This window comes from Bos grunniens, chromosome 7, assembly GCF_055505025.1.
Source record: "Bos grunniens cultivar Pamir isolate PY7600 chromosome 7, Bosgru_T2T1.0, whole genome shotgun sequence".
NCBI lineage: Eukaryota > Metazoa > Chordata > Mammalia > Artiodactyla > Bovidae > Bos > Bos grunniens.
Genome location: NC_141171.1, coordinates 80934527 through 80955337, shown reverse-complemented (window position 1 = coordinate 80955337; position 20811 = coordinate 80934527). Strand labels below are relative to the sequence as shown.

The window sequence follows — 20811 nt, the reverse complement described above, 5'->3', positions numbered from 1 at the left end:
CTAGGTGGAAATATTGCCAAGAAGGCCTTTCTCCTACTGACCAGGTTTATTCCACTTCAGCTAAATAAAGGAAGACACATTAAAGAACTCAAACATTATTTAGGGCCAATCTACTTGAGTTCCACGTATAGCATCTGAATGATCAATTGCAAGAATAGGATCAACTATAACAAAGATAGTGTTGAATATTTAGAAACTGAGGTCAGGATACAAAAAAGGTACGCAAGATACTTACATCTCTAATGAAATGCTCAAGTGTAGCATAAGCAATGGCGATTCCATCATGGGTGCTCGTCCCCCTTCCCAATTCATCCAAGATAACCAAAGACTGTGGTGTTGCTTTTCTTATTATTTCTGCCGTGTCAGTCAGTTCTTCCATAAATGTACTCTGTCCTTTATATATGTTATCTGCAGCCCCCATCCTATAAACAAAACGACAACATCTTGATTTTCCCTCATTATTAGGATGCCAGACATTATTTTCTGAACAATCATTATAAAAGAGTTCCATGAGTCTATGTACTTTGAGCCAATAACAGCTGAAATTACATTAAGCAAACCAAAAAAATGTTGTATGTAAACTGTGTCTAACATCAAACGGCACTTCATAGAAACATTCTGGAGAGAATCCAATGTATTGGACCGAGCTCTTGAAAAGCAGGGGAACCTCTGACTAGGCCATTTTCTGACTAGTCATTTCAAACAGAAGTTTTGGTATTTACAGGGCAAAATAATACTTGTCTGTGTTGCTGTGTTTAAAATCCATGAGTAATAGTATACTGTACAGTCAAAGGCTTTTTCCAGTGTTTCCTTAAGATTCCACACTGATATTACAAATTAAAGGACCACATTGAATAAGATAAAACTATTTTTTATTCAAACTAAAAGTATAAAAGTTTAACAGCCTAAGACACCTAATACAGGTTTCTAAAGTGGACTTCATGGAATAGAAGTGCTTTAGAGATGTCAAGAAACAGGTTCAAAAGATTTAAGAGTTCTTTCCTATAAGACTTCTCAGAGCCTTTAATATTCTACTACACATTATGCATTTCTTACAGCATATCTAGCACACAGCATTTCAAACTCATTTAACCACAGGCCCTTGAAACTTCCCTTGGAGTTTCAAGGTCTACAATAATGATCTGACAATAATGGTCTATAGAACACATTTCGGAAAATGCACAAAAGAAACTGGGGTGCGGGGATGAAATTAGGTATATGCACTCCAGGCAACTCAGTCAGCAGCAAAACCTAGAATTGACTCTGACCCACTAGCCAGCTTTGTAAATGCTGTAACTATTAATATTTTCTCAGCAAAATACCTTCAGCAATTTAGCTTTTATACAACAGTTCACATGTGACCCACGAGAGGATAATATATCTCTTATTTCTGGAGGAACTCATGGTGAAACCGAGCCTTCATCAATCTGTGACTGGAACCCTGCAGTGGGCAGGAGACAGAGTGTAATTCGCCCCCATGCAAGACTGGTGGAGCCTTAGAACTGATCTAGTGGCATTTAGAAACTATAATTAATTACATCTCTGATGGAGGTGATAGGGGTTTACTCAAAGTGCTGCTGATTTTATCTATTTTCAAATCGGTAACCACAAAACATAATTTCTGAAATGTTGCTAACTTAGGAGCATTCTCATTACTTTATCAAAGTTCAAATTCTGTTATTTACCTCAATTTCAAAGTTCACTTTACCAATACATTCCCTACCACAAAGCAAGAAGATTAAACTTCCCTGTCTCTGCAACCACACTGAATTCTTCAGAATATTAATGTTTGATCCTCACTTAACGATATTTTATTTTATTCCTGATTGTGAACTGATGACACGAACATATCTTTGGCTGATAGGTGGGTGGCTTTATATATTCATCTGTGTGTGCGTGCTCAGTCATGTCCAACTCTTTGCAACCCCATGAACTGTAGCCTTCCAGGCCTCTCTGTCCATGGAACTTTCCAGGCAAAAATACTAGAGCAGCTTGCCACTTCCTATTCCAAAGGATCTTCCTGACCCAGGGATCGAACCTGCGTCTCTTGCATCCTGCATTGGCAGGTGGATTCTTTACCACTAGCGCCACCTGGGAAGCCCGCATGGCATCAAAACGCGTGAAACCAAATCCCATGGTATCAGCATGTCTCACAGTATTACAGGGTTTCTGTCCTTAAGAAGGTTGGGCCAGGTTTGGGTGGATCTTGGATGTATTTTTATTAAACAATGATCTCGACTCTATAAGACCAGTGGTTTTCAAATATCTTTTTACCTGTTAAATCCTTTGTTCACATGAAATCTTATAAAGAAACTCACTCTGCAGACGAGACAAAAGGAACACTGATGTGGCCAAGAGCCCAGCACTATGAGGCTCACCTTCCCACCTAGAGGGGGCTCTGTGGAATATTAACACCCTGTAGAACAGTCTGAAGGCCACTGCATTATTAGCAGCCAACGCATTTTCTTTCACAATTCCATTTTTCCATAGCACCTGATGATAAAGTAGCAATGCTGCTCAGCAGACAATGAAGAAATGCTGGCAATTAAACAGTCACTGGGGTCACTGGGGAAGTATGTGTTTGTCACTGTGGCAACTTGTTCATTGATAAAAATATTTTCTGTTAACTTCTCCTAAGAAATTTAAGAGATTCTTAAGAAATTAATTTTTCCCATAAACTTCAGCAATATAATAACTTTGTAAGATTCTGATAGACAAAGAATTTTATCACTAAACACATTTTCCTTTTAGTCCTGGTTACTAGGAAACAATTGAATAACATCTTAAAATAATAGCAAACAGCAACTGTGACTTCATCTAATGTTTCTATGCTAATTTCTCCTTGACCTTTGAATACCATTTTACTTTCTTATTATCCTGCTCTGTTGTATATATCCCAGTAAACTGCCTAAAATAACTTAAAAACAAGGCAAGGTTTAGCATCCTTAACAAAAAGTCTCTAATTTTCTATCACTCCAACAAGCATTTACAAGACATACTACAAGACAATGATCCTGAATTTTTTCAAATGTTAAAATATATTAGAGATTTAAGGAATTTCAGAACATATGTCATTGTTATCATTCTGCCTGTATTTGTATTCATATGCAGTGAAAAATGGGAAACGCACTCTTTAGGTTTCATCTCAGAGTTTGCTCTGAGTAGACAGGTTACAGATATGTGATTAAGAAAAAACAAATCACTCTGATATTTTTAGGAGTGGAGGCTCACTAATCTTTCTAATCCCCTACCCACTCCTCGTCTATAACCCTTATATAGGTCAACAAAGCTTAATAAAGCATTAATGGAGAAAAGAAATTACTACTTTTTTGAATCAGTTTCTAAAGTCAAGAACACTTTCATGAAAATTTGAACAAGGGTTTGTTTTTATGAAGTCTTAATATTTTGAAATAACATTCTAGATGTTTCTAAATTATAGCAAATGGGTGGGCCTCTGTCCATTCAAAACACAATCTCTGGGCCTTGTGAAAGGAAAATGCTAGCATGAGAGAAATACTGCAATTAACAGGGGGGAAAAAGATTCTTTATATTGAAAGAAAGTAACTGGAGCTTAAATATCAAAATTGCTAAATAGAGGCAAAGATTATTTGTATGCATCGGTATTTTTTGACATAATAAAAGTATATATTATTTTATATATATATATACACACACACATACATACATACATGGCATCCCAGGTAGCTCAGTGTAAAGAATTCGCCTGCCAATGCAGCAGACTCAGGTTTGATCCTTAGGCTGGGAAAATTCTCTGGAGAAGGAAACGACAACCCACTCCTTGCCCAAGAAATCCCATGGACAGAGGCACCTGATGGGCTACAGTCCACGAGGTCACAAAAGAGCTGGACACGACTCAGCAACTAAATAACAACAACAGCATGCACACACACACACACACAACTAAACTTTACCATTTTAACATTTTTAGGTGCATAATTCAGTGTATTAAGCACATTCACAACGCTGTACAGTCATCACTACTATCCATCAGCAGAACTTTTTCATGATCTCAAAATAACTCTTTAAAAACTAACTTCCCAATCTCCCCTTCCCTCAGCGCTTGTCTCTACAAATTTACCTCTTCTAGTTTCTCAGATAAGTGAAAGCACACTCTATTTGCACTCTGTTTTGTACAGAAGGCCTTTTATATTAGCTCATTTTGCCTTCTTTTTGAAACTGAAGATGTTCTACTCACTTCACTTTGCTAAAAACTTTGCAGAATTTTGTGCAGTATTGGTATCTTCGCTTGGGTTTGTTTGTTTGTTTGTTTGTTTTTGCATATTATATAAATTTTACAAAAGGAAAATAATCTCCTGAATAGCAAAATACTCTAATTTTTAAGAAGGGTGGTCTAAGGGAAAAAAAGTTGAAGTCTAAGAAGAGAAAAAGCTGAAAATGGTTACCAAATATTGAAAACTGTTTATACACCATGGCATTTAAAAGGCATACAGAAATGTGAAGTAGTAGATTTGTATCACATTTAAGTAAACATAAACATTAACCCAGCAATGGAATGAAATCACAAATAACTTACCACTATACATGTGCACTTTTTAAAAGTCTGGAAGGTCATATACCTAAAGAACAATGGTTTTCAGGTCATGGAATTACAGGTGATCTAAATTTTTTTCCTTTTTGAGCTTTTCTATAGCTTTAAATTTGCAATGAACAAGCTTTACAGTGTCATCAGAAAAACACATGTTAATTTAAAAAATCACAATACATTAAAATACTTTGTACTCTACTGATACATTTAAAACACTTTATATTCTACTGTATCATTACTTTAAGACAAGGCAAAATGATTGTAATTACCAAGAAAAATAACCAGCTTTCTTCTACCAATATCAAAAATACCTTATTAGCAGCAACGAGATTATTATAATAGAAAAGAAAAAGGTTTATTTCTCTAGTTTACCTGTTTCTACTAACAGCTGCAATCAGATCACACTATGGTATTTAAAGTCAATTTATAACAACTATGACAGTGAACTGCGAACATAACCAAGCAAAAAACCACTACAGCAATCTTTCTGGGTCGCTGGAAACATGCTGAGAATCAAGGCAGCAATCCAGGAATGCCAGACTGTTATGGGCTCACATGAAACCACAACCACTAGAACCACCTACAGAGTACACGCAGGCCACGCAAGGACAAGGTGCTCTCCTAGCAAAAGAAACTCACAGTGTGCCGGGTGGGCAAACCATTTCTCAAAACATCTACTAGTCTACTCAGGGGGATGGTCCCAAGAAATTCAAAGGAAAATAATTAACTATTTCTTAACTATTTTCTGTGAAAAAAAACACAAACAATTAAAGCCATCAAAGGAAGGATAAGATTAATCAGTCATGAGGGCAAAAACTAACCTTATTAATTAATAAGTATTAGTTAATAAGAGGGAAATCCGACACAATCAAAGGAGGCATTGTTATAACTGTATGAGCTTGAGCAAATCACAATCTGTTTTCCCTTGTGTAAAACGTCCAGCATGGAGACTGAATAATAGCTCCTAAACCTAGATATGTTTCTGAGTCACTTGCAGAGGTTCTTTTTTAAAGAACATTTTAGTTAAAAAAAAATGTAAGTATAGAGGGCTTCCCCAATGGCTCAGTGGTAAAGAATCCACCTGCAATGCAGGTGACACGGAGATGGGGGTTCAATCCCTGAGTTGGGAAGATCCCCTGGAGGGGGAAACGGCAGTATTTTGCAGCACTCTTGCCTGGAAAATCCCACGGACAGAGGAGTCTGGTGGACTACAGTCCATGGGGTCACAAAAGACACAACTGAGCGACTAAACAACAATAAATAGTTGATTTACAATGTTGTGTTAGTTTCAGGTGTACAGCACAATGATTCAGATACATGTGTGTTTGTGTGTATTCTTTTTCAGATTCTTTTCACTTACAGGTTATCACAGAATATTTTTTAGAATTTCTGTACTATACAGTCGGAGAAGGTGATGGCACCCCACTCCAGTACTCTTGCCTGGAAAATCCCATGGCTGGAAGAGCCTGGTAGCCTGCAGTCCATGCGCTCACTAAGAGTCGGACACGACTGAGTGACTTCACTTTCACTTTTCATGCACTGAAGAAGGAAATAGCAACCCACTCCAGTGTTCTTGCCTGGAGAATCCCAGCGACGGGGAAGCCTGGTGGGCTGCCATCTATGGGGTCAACAAGAGTCGGACACGACTGAAGCGACTTAGCAGCAGCAGCAGCAGTATTATACCGTAGGTCCTTGCTGGTTATCTATTTTATATACAGTGGTGTGTAAATGTTAATCCCAACCTCCAAATTTATCCCCTCTTCCCTTCCATTTTGGTAACCATAAGTTTGCTTTTTATGTCTGCAGGTCTGTTTCTGTTTTGTAAACAGGTTCAACTGTATTTTTTTTTAGATTCCACATGAGATCCAACTAGTCCATTCTGAAGGAGATCAGCCCTGGGATTTCTTTGGAAGGAATGATGCTAAAGCTGAAACTCCAGTACTTTGGCCACCTGATGCGAAGAGCTGACTCATTGGAAAAGACTCTGATGCTGGGAGGGATTGGGGGCAGGAGGAGAAGGGGACGATAGAGGATGAGATGGCTGGATGGCATCACTGACTCGATGGACGTGAGTCTCAGTGAACTCCGGGAGTTGGTGATGGACAGGGAGGCCTGGAGTGCTGCGATTCATGGGCTCGAAAAGAGTCGGACATGACTGAGCGACTGATCTGATAAACAATATCATATGATATTCTTCTCTCTCTGTCTGGCTTACTTCACTGAGCATGATAATCTCTAGGTCCATTCCTGTTGCTGCAAATGACAATATGTCATACTTTTCTATGGCTGAGTAATATTCCATTGTGCACATACATCTTTATCCAGTCATCTGTCAATGGACATTTAGGTTGCTTCCATGTCTTGGCTATGTAAATAGTGCTGCTATGAACACTGGGTGCATGTATCTTTGCAAATTATACCTTTGTCCAGATACACACTCAGGAGGGGGATTGTTGGATCATATGGCAACTCTATTTTTTAGTTTTTTAAAGAACTCCATATTGTGCTCCATACTGGCAGTGCCAATTTACATTCCCACCAACAGTGTAGGGGGGCTCCTTTATTTCCAACACCCTCTTCAGCATTTATTATTAGTAGACTTTTTGATGATGGCCCTTCTGCCTGGAGTGAGGTGATACCTCATTGTAGTTTTGATCTGCATTTCTCTAATAATTAGCAAGACTGAGAACTTTTTCATGTGCCTATTGGCCATCTCTATGTTTTCTTTGGAGAAATGTCTATAGATTCAATGTAATCCCTATCAAACTACCAATTGCATTTTTCACAGAACTGGAACAAAATTTTTTTAAAGTTTCATAGAAATACTAAAGATCCCAAATAGCCAAAGCAATCTTGAGAAAGAAAAACAGAGCTGGAAGAATCAGGCTACCTGGCTTTAAATTATAGTACAAAGCTATAGTAATAAAAATAGTATGGTACTGGCACCAAAAACACATACATAATCAGTGGAACACAGTAGGAAGCTCAGAAATAAACCCATGCACCTACTATGGTCAATTAATCTATGAAAAAGGAAGCAAGAATACACAATGGAGAAAAGACAGTCTCTAGTCTCTTCAATAAGTTGTGCTGGGAAATTGGACCATTATATTGAAAAGAATTGAAAAGATTGAAATTGGAATGCTTTCTAATACCATATCAGTCGTGTCCAACTCTTTGGGACCCCATGGACTGTAGCCTACCAGGCTCCTCCGTCTATGGGATTTTCTAGGCAAGAATACTGGAGTGGGTTGCCATTTCCTTCTCCAGGGGATCTTCCCGACCCAGGGATCGAACCCAGGTCTCGCTTTACTGTCTGAGCCACCAGGTAAGTCCAATACCTATACAAAATAAACTCAAAATGGTTAAAGACCTAAAGGCAGAACCAAATACTACAAAACTCCTAGAGGGAAACATAGGCAGACACTCTTTGACATAAATTGCAGCAATATCTTTTTAGATACATCTCTTAGAGTAACAAAAATAAAAGCAAAAATAAACAAATGGGACCTAAAAACTTAAAAGCTTTTGCACAACAAAGGAAACTATAACCAAAATGAAAAGACAGCCTACAGAATACAAGAAAATATTTGCACATGATGTGATTGACAAGGGATTAATTTACAAAACATACAAAGAGCTCATATAGCGCAGTTAAAAAAAAAAAAAAAGTACATAATTAAAGAAGGAGAAGACCTAAGCAGGGGTTCTTAATTACAGAGTCCCAAAACCTCCTTCATCATACTGGTAACACTTGAATCTCCAGGGAATCTACATTTCAGGGACATGCCTGGAATCTACACTTAAAATTAAACCAAATCAAACCCTCAGGTGACTCTGAAGCATTAAATTCATACAACCACTTCCCATCAAAAAGATGAAGTGAGATATCTCCTGTTTGGCAGACAAAGCTATAGGAGCTAAATAAACCAGAGAGACACTCATAAGGTAACATTTCTGATGCCAATAAAATTCTCAACAGTCCACTCATTTAGTAAAATATAATGTGGTTTTTAGTGCTAGTATTTACTACCAACTAGACAAACACATACTGACTCAAGATGTTTTCTTTCTATTCAACCAGGATATATATTTTTTTTAATAAAGTATAAATACTCCACAGTAGGTACTCAATCAATATGTCCTGAATTAAACTAAATTGGGCAAACAGACCAGTTATCATCCACACAGCCAAAAGCAAACATTTAAGATAATTTAATTTAAGTATCTGAAGACCTATTACCTTCAAATTCTCTCTCAAAATAAACACACTGGAGCCATTCTGGTTACACAGCATTGCTGAAGCTGGGGGCCATAAGAAAGAGTTTACGTGGGGAGTGTGGCATGAAAATTACTAATTAATGTAAATACTCCTTTCTACCAACATTTAACTGACATAAATAGACATAAATTATGCTGAGAGAAGCCAATTGTTTTATTTTAAAACTAGACAATAAGTCATCGCTTTTCTAAAACTTAACTACTGAGTCTAAAGCACTGAATAAGGTTTAAGTTTGCATTTATCAGGATAACAAAAAATAGATCTTAATTCAGTGATGCACTCAAAGATGTTAATGATCTTTGGAAATAAATGTCTAGAAATATTTCACTGATGAGTATATATATCACAATACACTGATATAAATATACCAATTATGGCCAAATGAATATGTTTGAGAAAATTCTATTTTTAAAAAATGCTTCTTATTCAGAAAAAGGTTCAACATTCAACATTCATATGAGGTTACAACATTCATCCCAAAGCCTCTTGTTTATAGCTTTTCATCTGTTTATTTAGTCTCCTTATAAAACAGCACATAGTAGGTACTCAATAAATATTTAAGCAAAACATGAATTTAGTCCTAGTGTTGTAAATATCCAATTAATAATGCAAAAATAACCAATTTAAAGATACAGCCTGGAGCCACATGTTATGCATATATGTTAGATTTTATTATTTTTTCCACTGAGCAAAAAAAAGATTTGAAGTGATTTTGAATAATAATATATTTATAACAGAAGAGTTACAATGAATAGGAAAGTAATATTACAAGCCATACAGCAGATTTTCAAATTTGAACAGCAAATATAGCATGAGCTTTTAAAATGCTAAATTTAGGGTCTCAGGCCAAAGATTCCAATATAATAGGTCTGTGACAGGCCTTATTAGAAAATATCATTTTTAATAAGAATCTCTGATTCTGAAACAGCTGTTCTCAGAATCATGCTATAGAAGTACTCATGGGAGAAATAGTCCCATATAAAAAGAGAAGAGGAAAAACAAACCCCGAATTTGTTTCCACATTTCTGCCTTGAATTTAGCTCTTGCCTTCCTGGCAATCAACACAAAAAGTAATTAAAGAGGAAGCAGCCATTCGCTGAAAACAAGAGGCCTGGTGGTTTGTTAGGGAAGGTTAATAAATTGCTTCAAATCTCTTTGTAAACAGGCAGTGTATGCACATGAAGGAAAAAAATTTCCTTAGCATTAATAAAAAGTGATTTATCAGATGGTACTTTATGTAAAACACATTAAGTAACAGGAATGAAAATGTCTTTAAGAGCAATTTTAGAGAATATAGAGAAACATCATCAAATGGGTATTCTTATTCTAATTCATTTTAAAGCATCAGGAAAAATTTTACGCACTGCTGATGGGATTCTAAACTGGTCCAGCCTCCTTGAAGACCAAGACAGGTGTACTTTCCTTATACTCTACCATCCCACTCCCAGATGAAGTCCAGAATCAGCAAACTCACTTGTGTACTACATGTGTGTAAGACAAGTATCAGCACTTTTGAGATTTGCAACCAATTTGGATATTAGATATTAATAAAGAAAAATGGATAAACTATGGTACATGCATACAATGGACTACCACAATTAGAGAAAAATGAGTGAACTAGAATTATATGAATCCACAACAATAAAGTTCATAAATAAAACACTGAGCGGGGGAAAGCCACTTATAGACGTTTAAAAACATGCCAAATAATTCTGTGTATTGTTTCAAAACATACCTATATTGTAAAAATACAGAGAAATTCGTGGAGTAAAAACCAGAGTCAAAAAGGACAGTTACTCTGGAGGGACTGGAGAGGAAGGAACCTGGGAGGACTATGGGCTCAGCTGTATTGGTGATGCTCTGTTTCTTTAGGAGGGTGCAAATTACATAGGCGATTGCAGTATTTCTGAATAATTTCATGATAAACAAATGAAAAATGTGAGGGCATAATGTTAAACCATACCCTAGTAAAAGTTTAAAATCCTAGGGATACAACTGAATGTGGTCCTTTCCAACGGTAACAGGAACAGAAGGTGAGGACAAAGAATGGATAGGGAACAGGGTCCTTTCTACTAGAGCAGTGCAGTGCATCCCAGATGGAGCTTTCAGAGGCTGAAGAGTTCAGGGAACCTCTGCACGGCAAATATACAGCAGCCAATAACAGTGTGATTCTAATCCATATGAACTGATAGGCAACTCAAAGTGAAGTGAAGTGAAGTCGCTCAGTCGTGTCCGACTCTTTGCGACCCCGTGGACTGTAGCCCGCCAGGCTCCTCTGTCCATGGGATTCTCCAGGCAAGAATACTGGAGTGGGTTGCTATGCCCTTCTCCAGGGGATCTTCCCGACCCAGGGATCGAACCCGAGTCTCCCACATTGGAGGTGGATGCTTTAACCTCTGAGCCCCACAAATTAGGAAATAAAAGCAAGCTACATAAACAATAATACTTAGTATTAATATAATTGGGTTTTCCTGGTAGCTCAGATGGTAAAGAATCCACCTACAATGCGGGAGACCTGGGTTCGATTCCTGGGTTGGGAAGATCCCCTGGAAAAGGCGATGGCTACCCACTCCAGTATTCTTGCCTGGAGAATTCCATGGACAGAGGGGCCTGGCAGGTTATAGTCCATGGGGTTGCAAATAATCGGACACAACTGAATGACTAACACTAACATTTTAAAAAGAGAAGATTTATGTATACTTGTAAATTTGCAGAAAGTTGTATGCTGCTAAGTCACTTCAGTTGTGTCCGACTCTGTGCAACCCCATGGACGGCAGCCCACCAGGCTCTCCCATCCCTGGGATTCTCCAGGCAAGAACACTGGAGTGGGTTGCCATTTCCTTCTCCAATGCATGAAAGTGAAAAGTGAAAGTGAAGTCGCTCAGTTGTGTCTGACTCTTAGAGACCCCATGGACTGCAGCCTACCAGGCTCCTCCATCCATGGGATTTTCGAGGCAAGAGTACTGGAGTGAGGTGCCATTGCCTTCTCTGAGAAAGTTGTATAAAGAACCATAAATAGATGCTGGCCTGAGAAGAAGGTAAACATTTCACTTTATACCCCATTACATCGCAAACAGTTTTCGTAAGAAGTTTCTATTACTTTATAATTAATCAACAGAACTCTCCAGCAAGGGCTTGGGGAAATGTGTCTCAATCTTGGCCACCTTCAAAACCATCTGGATACATGAAAAATTCAACTTCCAGACCCCACCCCAAATTAGAACCCCTGAGATTAGGGTTCAGTACCAACATTATTTTAAAAGCTCCATTACAAAGAATCCAATGTACACAAAGGGAGATGTTAAAAATGCAAATGGCAATGTTTCTGTTATGAAAAGCAAAAACACCAGGTATACTGATCTCACAGAAAGCCATCAATTCCTAGTAGGAAGAACTAGGGCTACTTAGAGGTTCGGTTGAAACTTTGGAAACAAGATCTGATGTGTTGTTGGGAAGCTTTAAAGCTTCGAACCCCAAATTCCATGCAACTGAGTTAGGAAGAGAAATTTACCCTAGGAAAAAAGTATTCCCAGACAACAACCAAATACACATTTCAGTAGACTCCTAGGAAACATCTCATTTTGACTGATACTACCCTTAACTAGGGGGTTGGGGAGGTATTTACTTAATTACATGTTTATTTCAGAATTTAAAATATATTCATAAACCAAAGGAAAAAAGTCACCATAATGCCATATCCTTCACAATGATTTTGGAATAGAGCCTTCTATCTAGATGGTTTGCACTGCATATATTTACATATATAATTTCTCATACAAAAGTGGAATCCTACCGAACGCCAGGCTCTGTAACCAGCTCTTTTTCATGTATTTTAACAAAAATATTCTTTTATGTAATACTACCTCTGGATGGGTTGACCAAGACCAGGTAACTATAAAATGTATCTTCAAGTAGCTGAATAAACTACTGTGTTTAAAGGAGTTAACTCAGAATGAACACTACTATACTGGGCTTCCCAGGCGGTGCTAGTGGTAAAGAACCTGCCTGCCAATGCAGGAAACAGAAGAGCCATGGGTTTGATCTCTGGGTGGGATGATCCCCAGGAGGAGGGCATGGCAGTCCACTCCAGTATTCTTGCCTACAGAATCCCATGAACAGAGAGCCTGGGTGGGTACAATCCATAGCATCACAAAGAATCAGACACGACTGAAGCAACTTCGCTGTTGTATACTGAAAAAACAAATTTAGTGTTGGCAAGGTTTACAGCTCAGGTGTTGTCTTATGCAGTGACTGGTCACTACTCTGGTTCCTTAAGGCGGCCCCTGGTTCCTGAGCTCCAGGCACGCCTTCATGCCATCAGTGTGAAAGAAGCAGCTCACATCTCATGTGAACACCCACCGTGTCAGCTACATCCTGAGTAACAAGAGGAAGGGCTCTACCACCGCTCCATTCTGTGGGGCTGGAGCCTCAGGGTTGACGATTCTTATCTGTCTTACATCCTGAGAGTTCCAAAAGAGTAAGTGCCAGGGGGGTTATATTTGGTTAATGTCTTTCAAGGATAACAACTAAGACCAAAAATTCATAGTGGTTTCACATCCTTTAAAAAATATTCTCAAAGCCTGTAAAGCTGATATTATCAAACCTTTGTTCTATAGGTGTCAGACCTGAAGCTGTTAGAAAGGGAGTGCTACACTAACATACAGACGAAGCCAGACTCTACAGCCCAAAATACTAGTGACACAGACTCTGGCAGGAACAAAACTCAATTTACTGAGCACCTATTACACGCCAGGTGCTTCATACACTTAATTTTTATTTCTCACAATAATCTGCGATTTAAGCAGTATTGTAGGAGACAGGAAGAATAAAAGAAAAGCAGGCCCTGGGAAGTGCCGCAAAAGAAACTAAAGAGCCTCTTGATGAAGGTGAAAGAGGACAGTGAAAAAGTTGGCTTAAAGCTCAACATTCAGAAAACGAAGATCATGGAATCCGGTCCCATCACTTCATGGCAGATAGATGGGGAAACAGTGGAAACAGTGGCTGACTTTATTTTTCTGGGCTCCAAAATCACTGCAGATGGTGACTGCAGCCATGAAATTAAAAGACGCTTACTCCTTGGAAGGAAAGTTATGACCAACCTAGATAGCATATTAAGAAGCAGAGACATTACTTTGTCAATAAAGGTCCATCTAGTCAAGGCTATGGTTTTTCCAGTGGTCATGTATGGATGTGAGAGTTGGACTATAAAGGAAGCTGAGAGGAGAAGAATTGATGCTTTTGAACTGTGATGTTGGAGAAGACTCTTAAGATACCCTTGGACTGCAAGGAGATTTAACCAGTCCATCCTAAAGGAGATCAGTCCTGGGTGTTCATTGGAAGGACTGATGTTGAGGCTGAAACTCCAATACTTTGGCCACCTGATGCGAAGAGCTGACTTATTGGAAAAGACTCTGATGCTGGGAGGGATTGGGGGCAGGAGGAGAAGGGGATGACAGAGGATGAGATGGTTGGATGGCATCACTGACTCGATGAACATGGGTTTGGGTGGACTCCAGGAGTTGGTGATGGACAGGGAGGCCTGGCGTGCTGCAGTCCATGGGGTCACAAAGAGTCGGACACGACTGAGCGACTGAACTGAACTGAATTATTGATAAACTGGATGCTATAAGGCATGAGACTCTTGGAACAAGTCCAGAGGGAACAGTTCATAATCTTGAAAACAAGATATGATCCTGAGGTCGGAAAACCAACCTGAGACTGTTTCTCAACTGGTGTCTCAGAGTCACATCTTTTACGTATCTGCTGGAAACTCTATAGATAAGAATATTAGTCTTAGTTACTGATTTGTTATTGATTACTGTTTCCTAATTACTCAATGGTTAATGATCATTTTGTTCTTTGGCCCTGAAGGCCACATGAGTTATAGTTTAATACCCCGCATATTCTTTCATTCATGGCTGAAAGTACAATAAAGCCGGCTTGGATTCAGTTTTGGCGCCTTCACCTTGGAGCGGTGTTGGTTCCCTGATCCTCGCCTTTTTCTGAATTCTTGTGTCTCATTTCTCATTCTCTCGCTGTATAGCGCTTTCGGAAACCTTGCTTGTCGAGCTAGTCTCGACACAGTATAATCTCCATTTTTATAGGTGATAAAATTGAAACACTGAAAAGTCAAGTAATTTAGTAAAGGTCACATAGTTGTTAAGTGGAAAAGTGGGATTTGTACTCAATTATAACACATCTTTTTTTTTTTTTTCTTCTTTAAATAAAAGGACACCATACTGCTTTCAAGGCCCTAGGTGAAGTAACTAGTGAATGGTCAGGAAATTGGTGAATTTGTATGGAAACCTGCATTTTCTGGCTCTAAAGCTTCCATCCTTTCCCGATACTAACCTATCTACTTACATTTTCAATCCAGTTCAGTTCAGTCGCTCAGTCGTGTCAGACTTTGCGACCCATGGACCGCAGCATGCCAGGCATCCCTGTCCATCGCCAGCTCCCGGAGTTTACCCAAACTCATGTCCAGTGAGTCGGTGATGCCATCTAGCCATCTCATCCTGTCATCCCCTTCTCCTCCCGCCTTCAGTCCTTCCCAGTCAGCTCTTCACATCAGGCGGCCAAAGTATTGGAGCTTCAGCTTCAGCATCAGTCCTTCCAATGAATATTCAGGACTGATCTCTTTTAGAATGAACTGGTTGGATGTCCTTACAGTCCAAGGGACTCTCAAGAGTCTTCTCCAACACCACAGTTCAAAAGCATCAATTCTTCAGTGCTCAGCTTTCTTTATAGTCCAACTCTCATATCCATACATGTCTACCAGAAAGACCATAGTTTTGACTAGATGGACCTTTGTTGGCAAAGTAATGTCTCTGCTTTTTAATACGCTGTCTAGGTTGATATTATCAAGAGATAAAAGAATCCTAGTGACCCATCCAGTACTGGCCAAAGTCTTGGGTTTTATTCTGTTTACGTCACGTTAATCCAGCACCCATTTCATGGGTGCTGTCAAAAGACACAAAAATCCTGAGTCAGAGACAAAGGACTTATTACCCATGTTGGTTTGCATCAGCTGTTCAGTCCCGTAGGCAGAAGGCAAAGGGCTCGCCATGGATGCTGCTACTGTGCATGCAGTGGGTCGTTAATCAGCAGAAACACTGAGCTTGAGGACTGACTACTTGTACAACAAACAGAAGCCAGCTTTCTCATTGAGGGGAGATGTCACTTCTTCTCTCAATACTGCTTACTGCAAGTCCACCCCTGACAAAAGCTTAGGTAGGGAGAAATCGGGTTTTCTTGGTATACTTAGCAGGTACATGCAGAGATGCTCAGGGCCGATGGCAGACTGCTTCTATCAATATAAGCATGACCTTGAGGTCCATGAAACAACAGCTACTTAAAGGGAAAGCATAAGAGAATGTTCTATATGTATGTGTTTAAATCTTTATAATCTATTTATTTCTTTACTTCTTTAACTGATTCACAGTTAAAAGTTTGCTAATTAACTAGTGTTTTAAAGCTGTGCTCAATCATGCAGTATAAAAAACCAGTATCTCTCTATGTTTCAGACAGATCTAGAGATCCAAATAGATTCAGATTTGATTTGTTTGCCCTGATTCCATAGCTTGTGTTACAAACTTTTACCTAATGTTTGGTTGTCTCTCTTTTCATGACATTAGCTGCCATTTCTAATTATTGCCTAGATGTATAATGACATTAGGGATTGAAAAAAAAAAAAGTGGGGGGGGTACGGTTATATTCTAATTCCACTATTCCCTCTTTGCTAGCTGGAATACTGATATAAAGGGAAAATTCTTCTCATCATCTTTTTGGAAAGACATGGTAGCTGCTTGATTCTCCCCTTTATCTTTAAATTCTCATTCTCCAAAGTGACTAATGACTTCTTATTTTAAATATCATGAATTCATTCTAATACCCTCCAAGGTGACCAATGCATCTTTTTTTAGAATCATAAATTCATGGACATAAACATACCCCACTGGACATCCCTCTTAAACATGTTCAAGTCTACCAGTCAAAAACAAAACAAGTCCCTTACTGGATTTCTCACCTCCTCTTCCCAGCCAATCTGCTCCAGTGTCGTCTACTAACTCTATTTCCTAACCTCTCACTTACTGTTGAACCTTCTATAACTGGAGGGTTAAAGTTATAACCTCCCACCACCCAGACATAATGGTTCTTGCAAAGGTCACTAGTCACATCCATTTTGCTAAAACCAAGGTGGACTTCTGAGGCTTCATCTCATTCAACTACTGTGGACCACTTCTTCCTTGAAGCACTCTTCCCCATGCCCCCACGATACTGTGATGTCCTGGTTTTCCCCTATCTCTCTGGCTACTCCTCCTCTGTTGGTTGTTCAAGCTTATTCTTCTTACTCAGCCATGACATGTTGGCAGTTCTAAGGCTCAATCTTGGAACACTGTCTTCTTCACTATACTCTCTGCCAACAGGATCCCATCCACACCCAGGATTTCACTCCCCACCTTACACAAAGATGTCTCACAACAAATCTATATTGTTACCTTTTCTCTCTCCCTCTGAACTCAAATTTTATATTCAACTGACTACATGACAGCTTTCTTAAGGTCTAAGAGTGTTTCTATCTACTGCATACAAACATAAAGTCAATACTCAGTCATCAAAAAGAATGAAATAAGGCCATCTGCAGCACCATGGATGGACCTAGAGATTATTATACTACGTGAAGTAAGCCAGGCAGAGGAAGACAACTACCAAGATGTCACCCAAATTAGGAGCTTGGAATTAACATACACACACTACTATATATAAAATAAATAACTAACAAGGACCTACTATATAGTACAAGGAACTCTACTCAATATTCAATAATAACCTGTATGGCTAAAGAATCTGAAGAAGAATGGATATGTGTATATCTATAACTGAAGCACTTTGCTGTACACCTGAAACTAACAACACTGTAAATCAACTATACTCCAATAAAATTAAAAACAAAACTAAAGTCAGGATCCATGAAAAAAAAAAAAAAATCATCCTCTTCCAGTAAATGCCACCATTCTCCAACCAGACGCACAAATTACTCTCATCTCTGAAAACACCACTTATTTATCTCAGCCTCATACCTATCTGTCATCAAGTCCTGTTGATTTATCTTCTAACTGCCTTTCAATTATGACTCCTTTCCACTTTAACACTACATCCCAGTTCAAACTACTGATACCTCTCACCAAGGCCACTGCAAGGGCCTACTGATAACACTGGTCTGATCAACTGTGTCCTTTCTCCGCATATCATCTGCACTGCAGCCAGTGTAGAGGTGATCGTGCCAAGCCTTTCAGTGGTTTCCCATGGCTTTTACACAAACTCCCAACATGGCCTACACTCTGTGTAACTTGCTTATTTTCTTCATCTTCATATCTTCATTGAAAAGCATGCTCCCCTAGAGAGCAACCATTCACTCTGTCGTCTACGTGTTGTTGTTGTTGTTGTTGTTGTTTTTAATGTGAAAGAACTTTGCACATGCTGCTTCCTTGGTCTGAAATGCTCTTTCTTCAATTTAACTCCTCCTTCACACATACATCACTTGCTAAAGGGAGCCTTCCCCTGACCTTCCTGACCAGATCAGATCCCAGTACCACAGGCAGTCGTAGCCTCTTGTACACAACCTTTGTAGATTTGTCATATCTGTAATTTTACATTTCTTTATATGACTTTTTGGTTTATGCTAATCTTCTCCATCAGGAAATTTCATGGGAACAGAAACTATGGTTGCTTTGTATTCCTAGTGCTTGTCATGTTAGATGTCAAGTTAGTATATGCTGGATGAATGAACAAATGAAAACGAATGGATAAATATCCAAGTTTGTTGAAATTAATATGTGTTGTCCTTTTCCAGAAGGCTTATGTTTGCTCTCACTGAATGTACTTTATATAAATATTTTATGTACACAGAACAGTGCCTATTCATTGATAAGAATGTTATTATATTAATATTATAAATATGTTATTATCATAAAGGTTAGTTGTTGTTATCACTGAATTCATTCCTTGTGATAGAAACTATTTTCAGGTTACTTCTGAATCTATTCTTGAACACCCTGTCCCTTACCTAACTCCATTATAAAACCAGACAAAATCACCAATTCATAATTTGTTTCCCTTATAATTATTGCCATGAGACACAGTTCTGGTTAGTGAAATATAAGTGAAAGCTTTCTGGGAAGCTTCCAAAAAGGTATGGACTTCCTGAAAACAGGAGAAGTCTTTGCATTCCTTTTCACTTTTTCCTCATGCGAATATCAACGTGATGTCTAGATTCACAGTAAGTATCTTGCAACTATCAGGAGAAGGCAAAAAAACTGCAGAGCCACTAAAGCACCAGAAGTGGCCACCTACTTCAGGCCTTTTTGTTCAATGAGAAAAGTAAAACCTATTTTCTTTTCTATTACTTCTGTATAAAAATACTCCTGATATTCTGCTAACTAGATTTTCTTCCAGACAAGTTACCTTACATGGACCAAGATATTTTTTCCTCTTTCTTTTTATTTTCCCTTCTTTACATCTTTTTTCTCCTAATAAAACTTCTCTGTCACTCTCCCTAATAATGTAACCAAAATAAAAATATCTATATAGGAAACAGAAAATTAATTATAATTTTAAAAACTAAAGAAAGATTTTTAAAATTTCTTTAAAGTGAAAGACAGTTGTGTCCAACTCTTTGTGACCCCAAGGACTATGCGGTCCATGGAATCCTCTAGGCCAGAATACTGGAGTGGGTAGCCTATCCCTTCTGCAGGGGATCTTCCCGACCCAGGAATTGAACCGAGGTCTCCTGCATTGCAGGCGGATTCTTTACCAACTGAGCTATCAGGGAGGCCTAGTTAATTTACAAATATATGGAAATCAAAATAACATCTGTTTGGTGATATGGCATAAAACAGAATTTAAGTTGCTTTGCTTTTGCTCATTCTTAGATATAAGACCAAATTTTAAAGTATTCTAATGTCTATTCAAATACATGAATATTAGCATGTGATATATTCTAATGTGTTCAAGGGTCAAATATTAAATAAGCAGGAAAATAAATCAGATACTCTACAGACATACTTTGACTATGTGCTATAGAGTATATTTACTTTTTTCTAAAAATTAAGTGTAGGAAGTATAAATAATACTTTAAGAACTCATAAATCTGAATAAGTAGATTAAACTACAAATCTTAACCCATGAGACCAGGATATTTCACCTATATTCCAAATATGGCATACAATTTAGGTTTATATGTTGAGGGTAAGTCTTAGCCTCGTGTTATGTCCTTAAAGCAAAAACGAATATGAATTAAATTATTTTGGGCCAGTGCCTTTTCCAGTCTGTTCTCAGTTCCCCATCTATAAAACAGGGAAGGTAGACCACCAATAAAACATGGATAGCAGACTTCTCTACAGAGCCTAGAAACCAAGTCTCCAAGCTCTCTACTTCTGATTGATCTTCTACACATGATTTCCTTTAAAGAAAGAGCTCAGTAACTAAAAATAACTTGGAAACTACTGGACAAAATGATCTCCTAGGTCTCTTCTGATATTAGTTTCATGATGAAGTGATTTCTTTAAACTCCTAAATTCTAAATAGCAAAATCCTATACAGCAAATCTGTTCAATTAAATATGTACGTAAGAAAATTCATGTGACAATGTGGTCTTGATTTATTGCCAGAAATATATCCAAATAGAATTCGTGTTTTTACCTTGTGAAAATGCCATCCACGATTCCAATTGTGGCTTCCTCTGCAGGTACATAGGAGCCAATCTGAGCCATGACAGTAATCAATGCAACTTGTTTTATATACGAGCTTTTTCCACCCATGTTTGGTCCGGTAATTATCATTACTCTCTCCGAGTCCCCCTAGAAAATTAAAAAGCAATTTCACTTATTGTACCAGAGGGGGTTCTATATAATATCTATAATTTATTCCATAAATGGGAATGTATTAGGCAAAGATTATGCTG

General features: G+C 38.3%; 1 protein-coding gene across 7 annotated transcripts in view; it reads right to left on the bottom strand.

The window, feature by feature from the left end:
* MSH3 (mutS homolog 3) overlaps nucleotides 1-20811 on the bottom strand; it is a 183182-nt gene that overhangs the window by 16319 nt on the left and 146052 nt on the right. For all 7 annotated transcript variants that reach the window (XR_015168006.1, XR_015168007.1, XR_015168008.1 and 4 more), the window contains 2 exons: nucleotides 20550-20707; nucleotides 236-422 (listed from right to left, as the gene is read on the bottom strand). Coding sequence is in view for 4 of the 7 variants with exons in the window: in XM_086412793.1 (XP_086268919.1) it covers nucleotides 236-422; nucleotides 20550-20707 (345 nt within the window). In the remaining 3 variants the exon portion in view is untranslated. The remainder of the gene's footprint in view (nucleotides 1-235; nucleotides 423-20549; nucleotides 20708-20811) is intronic.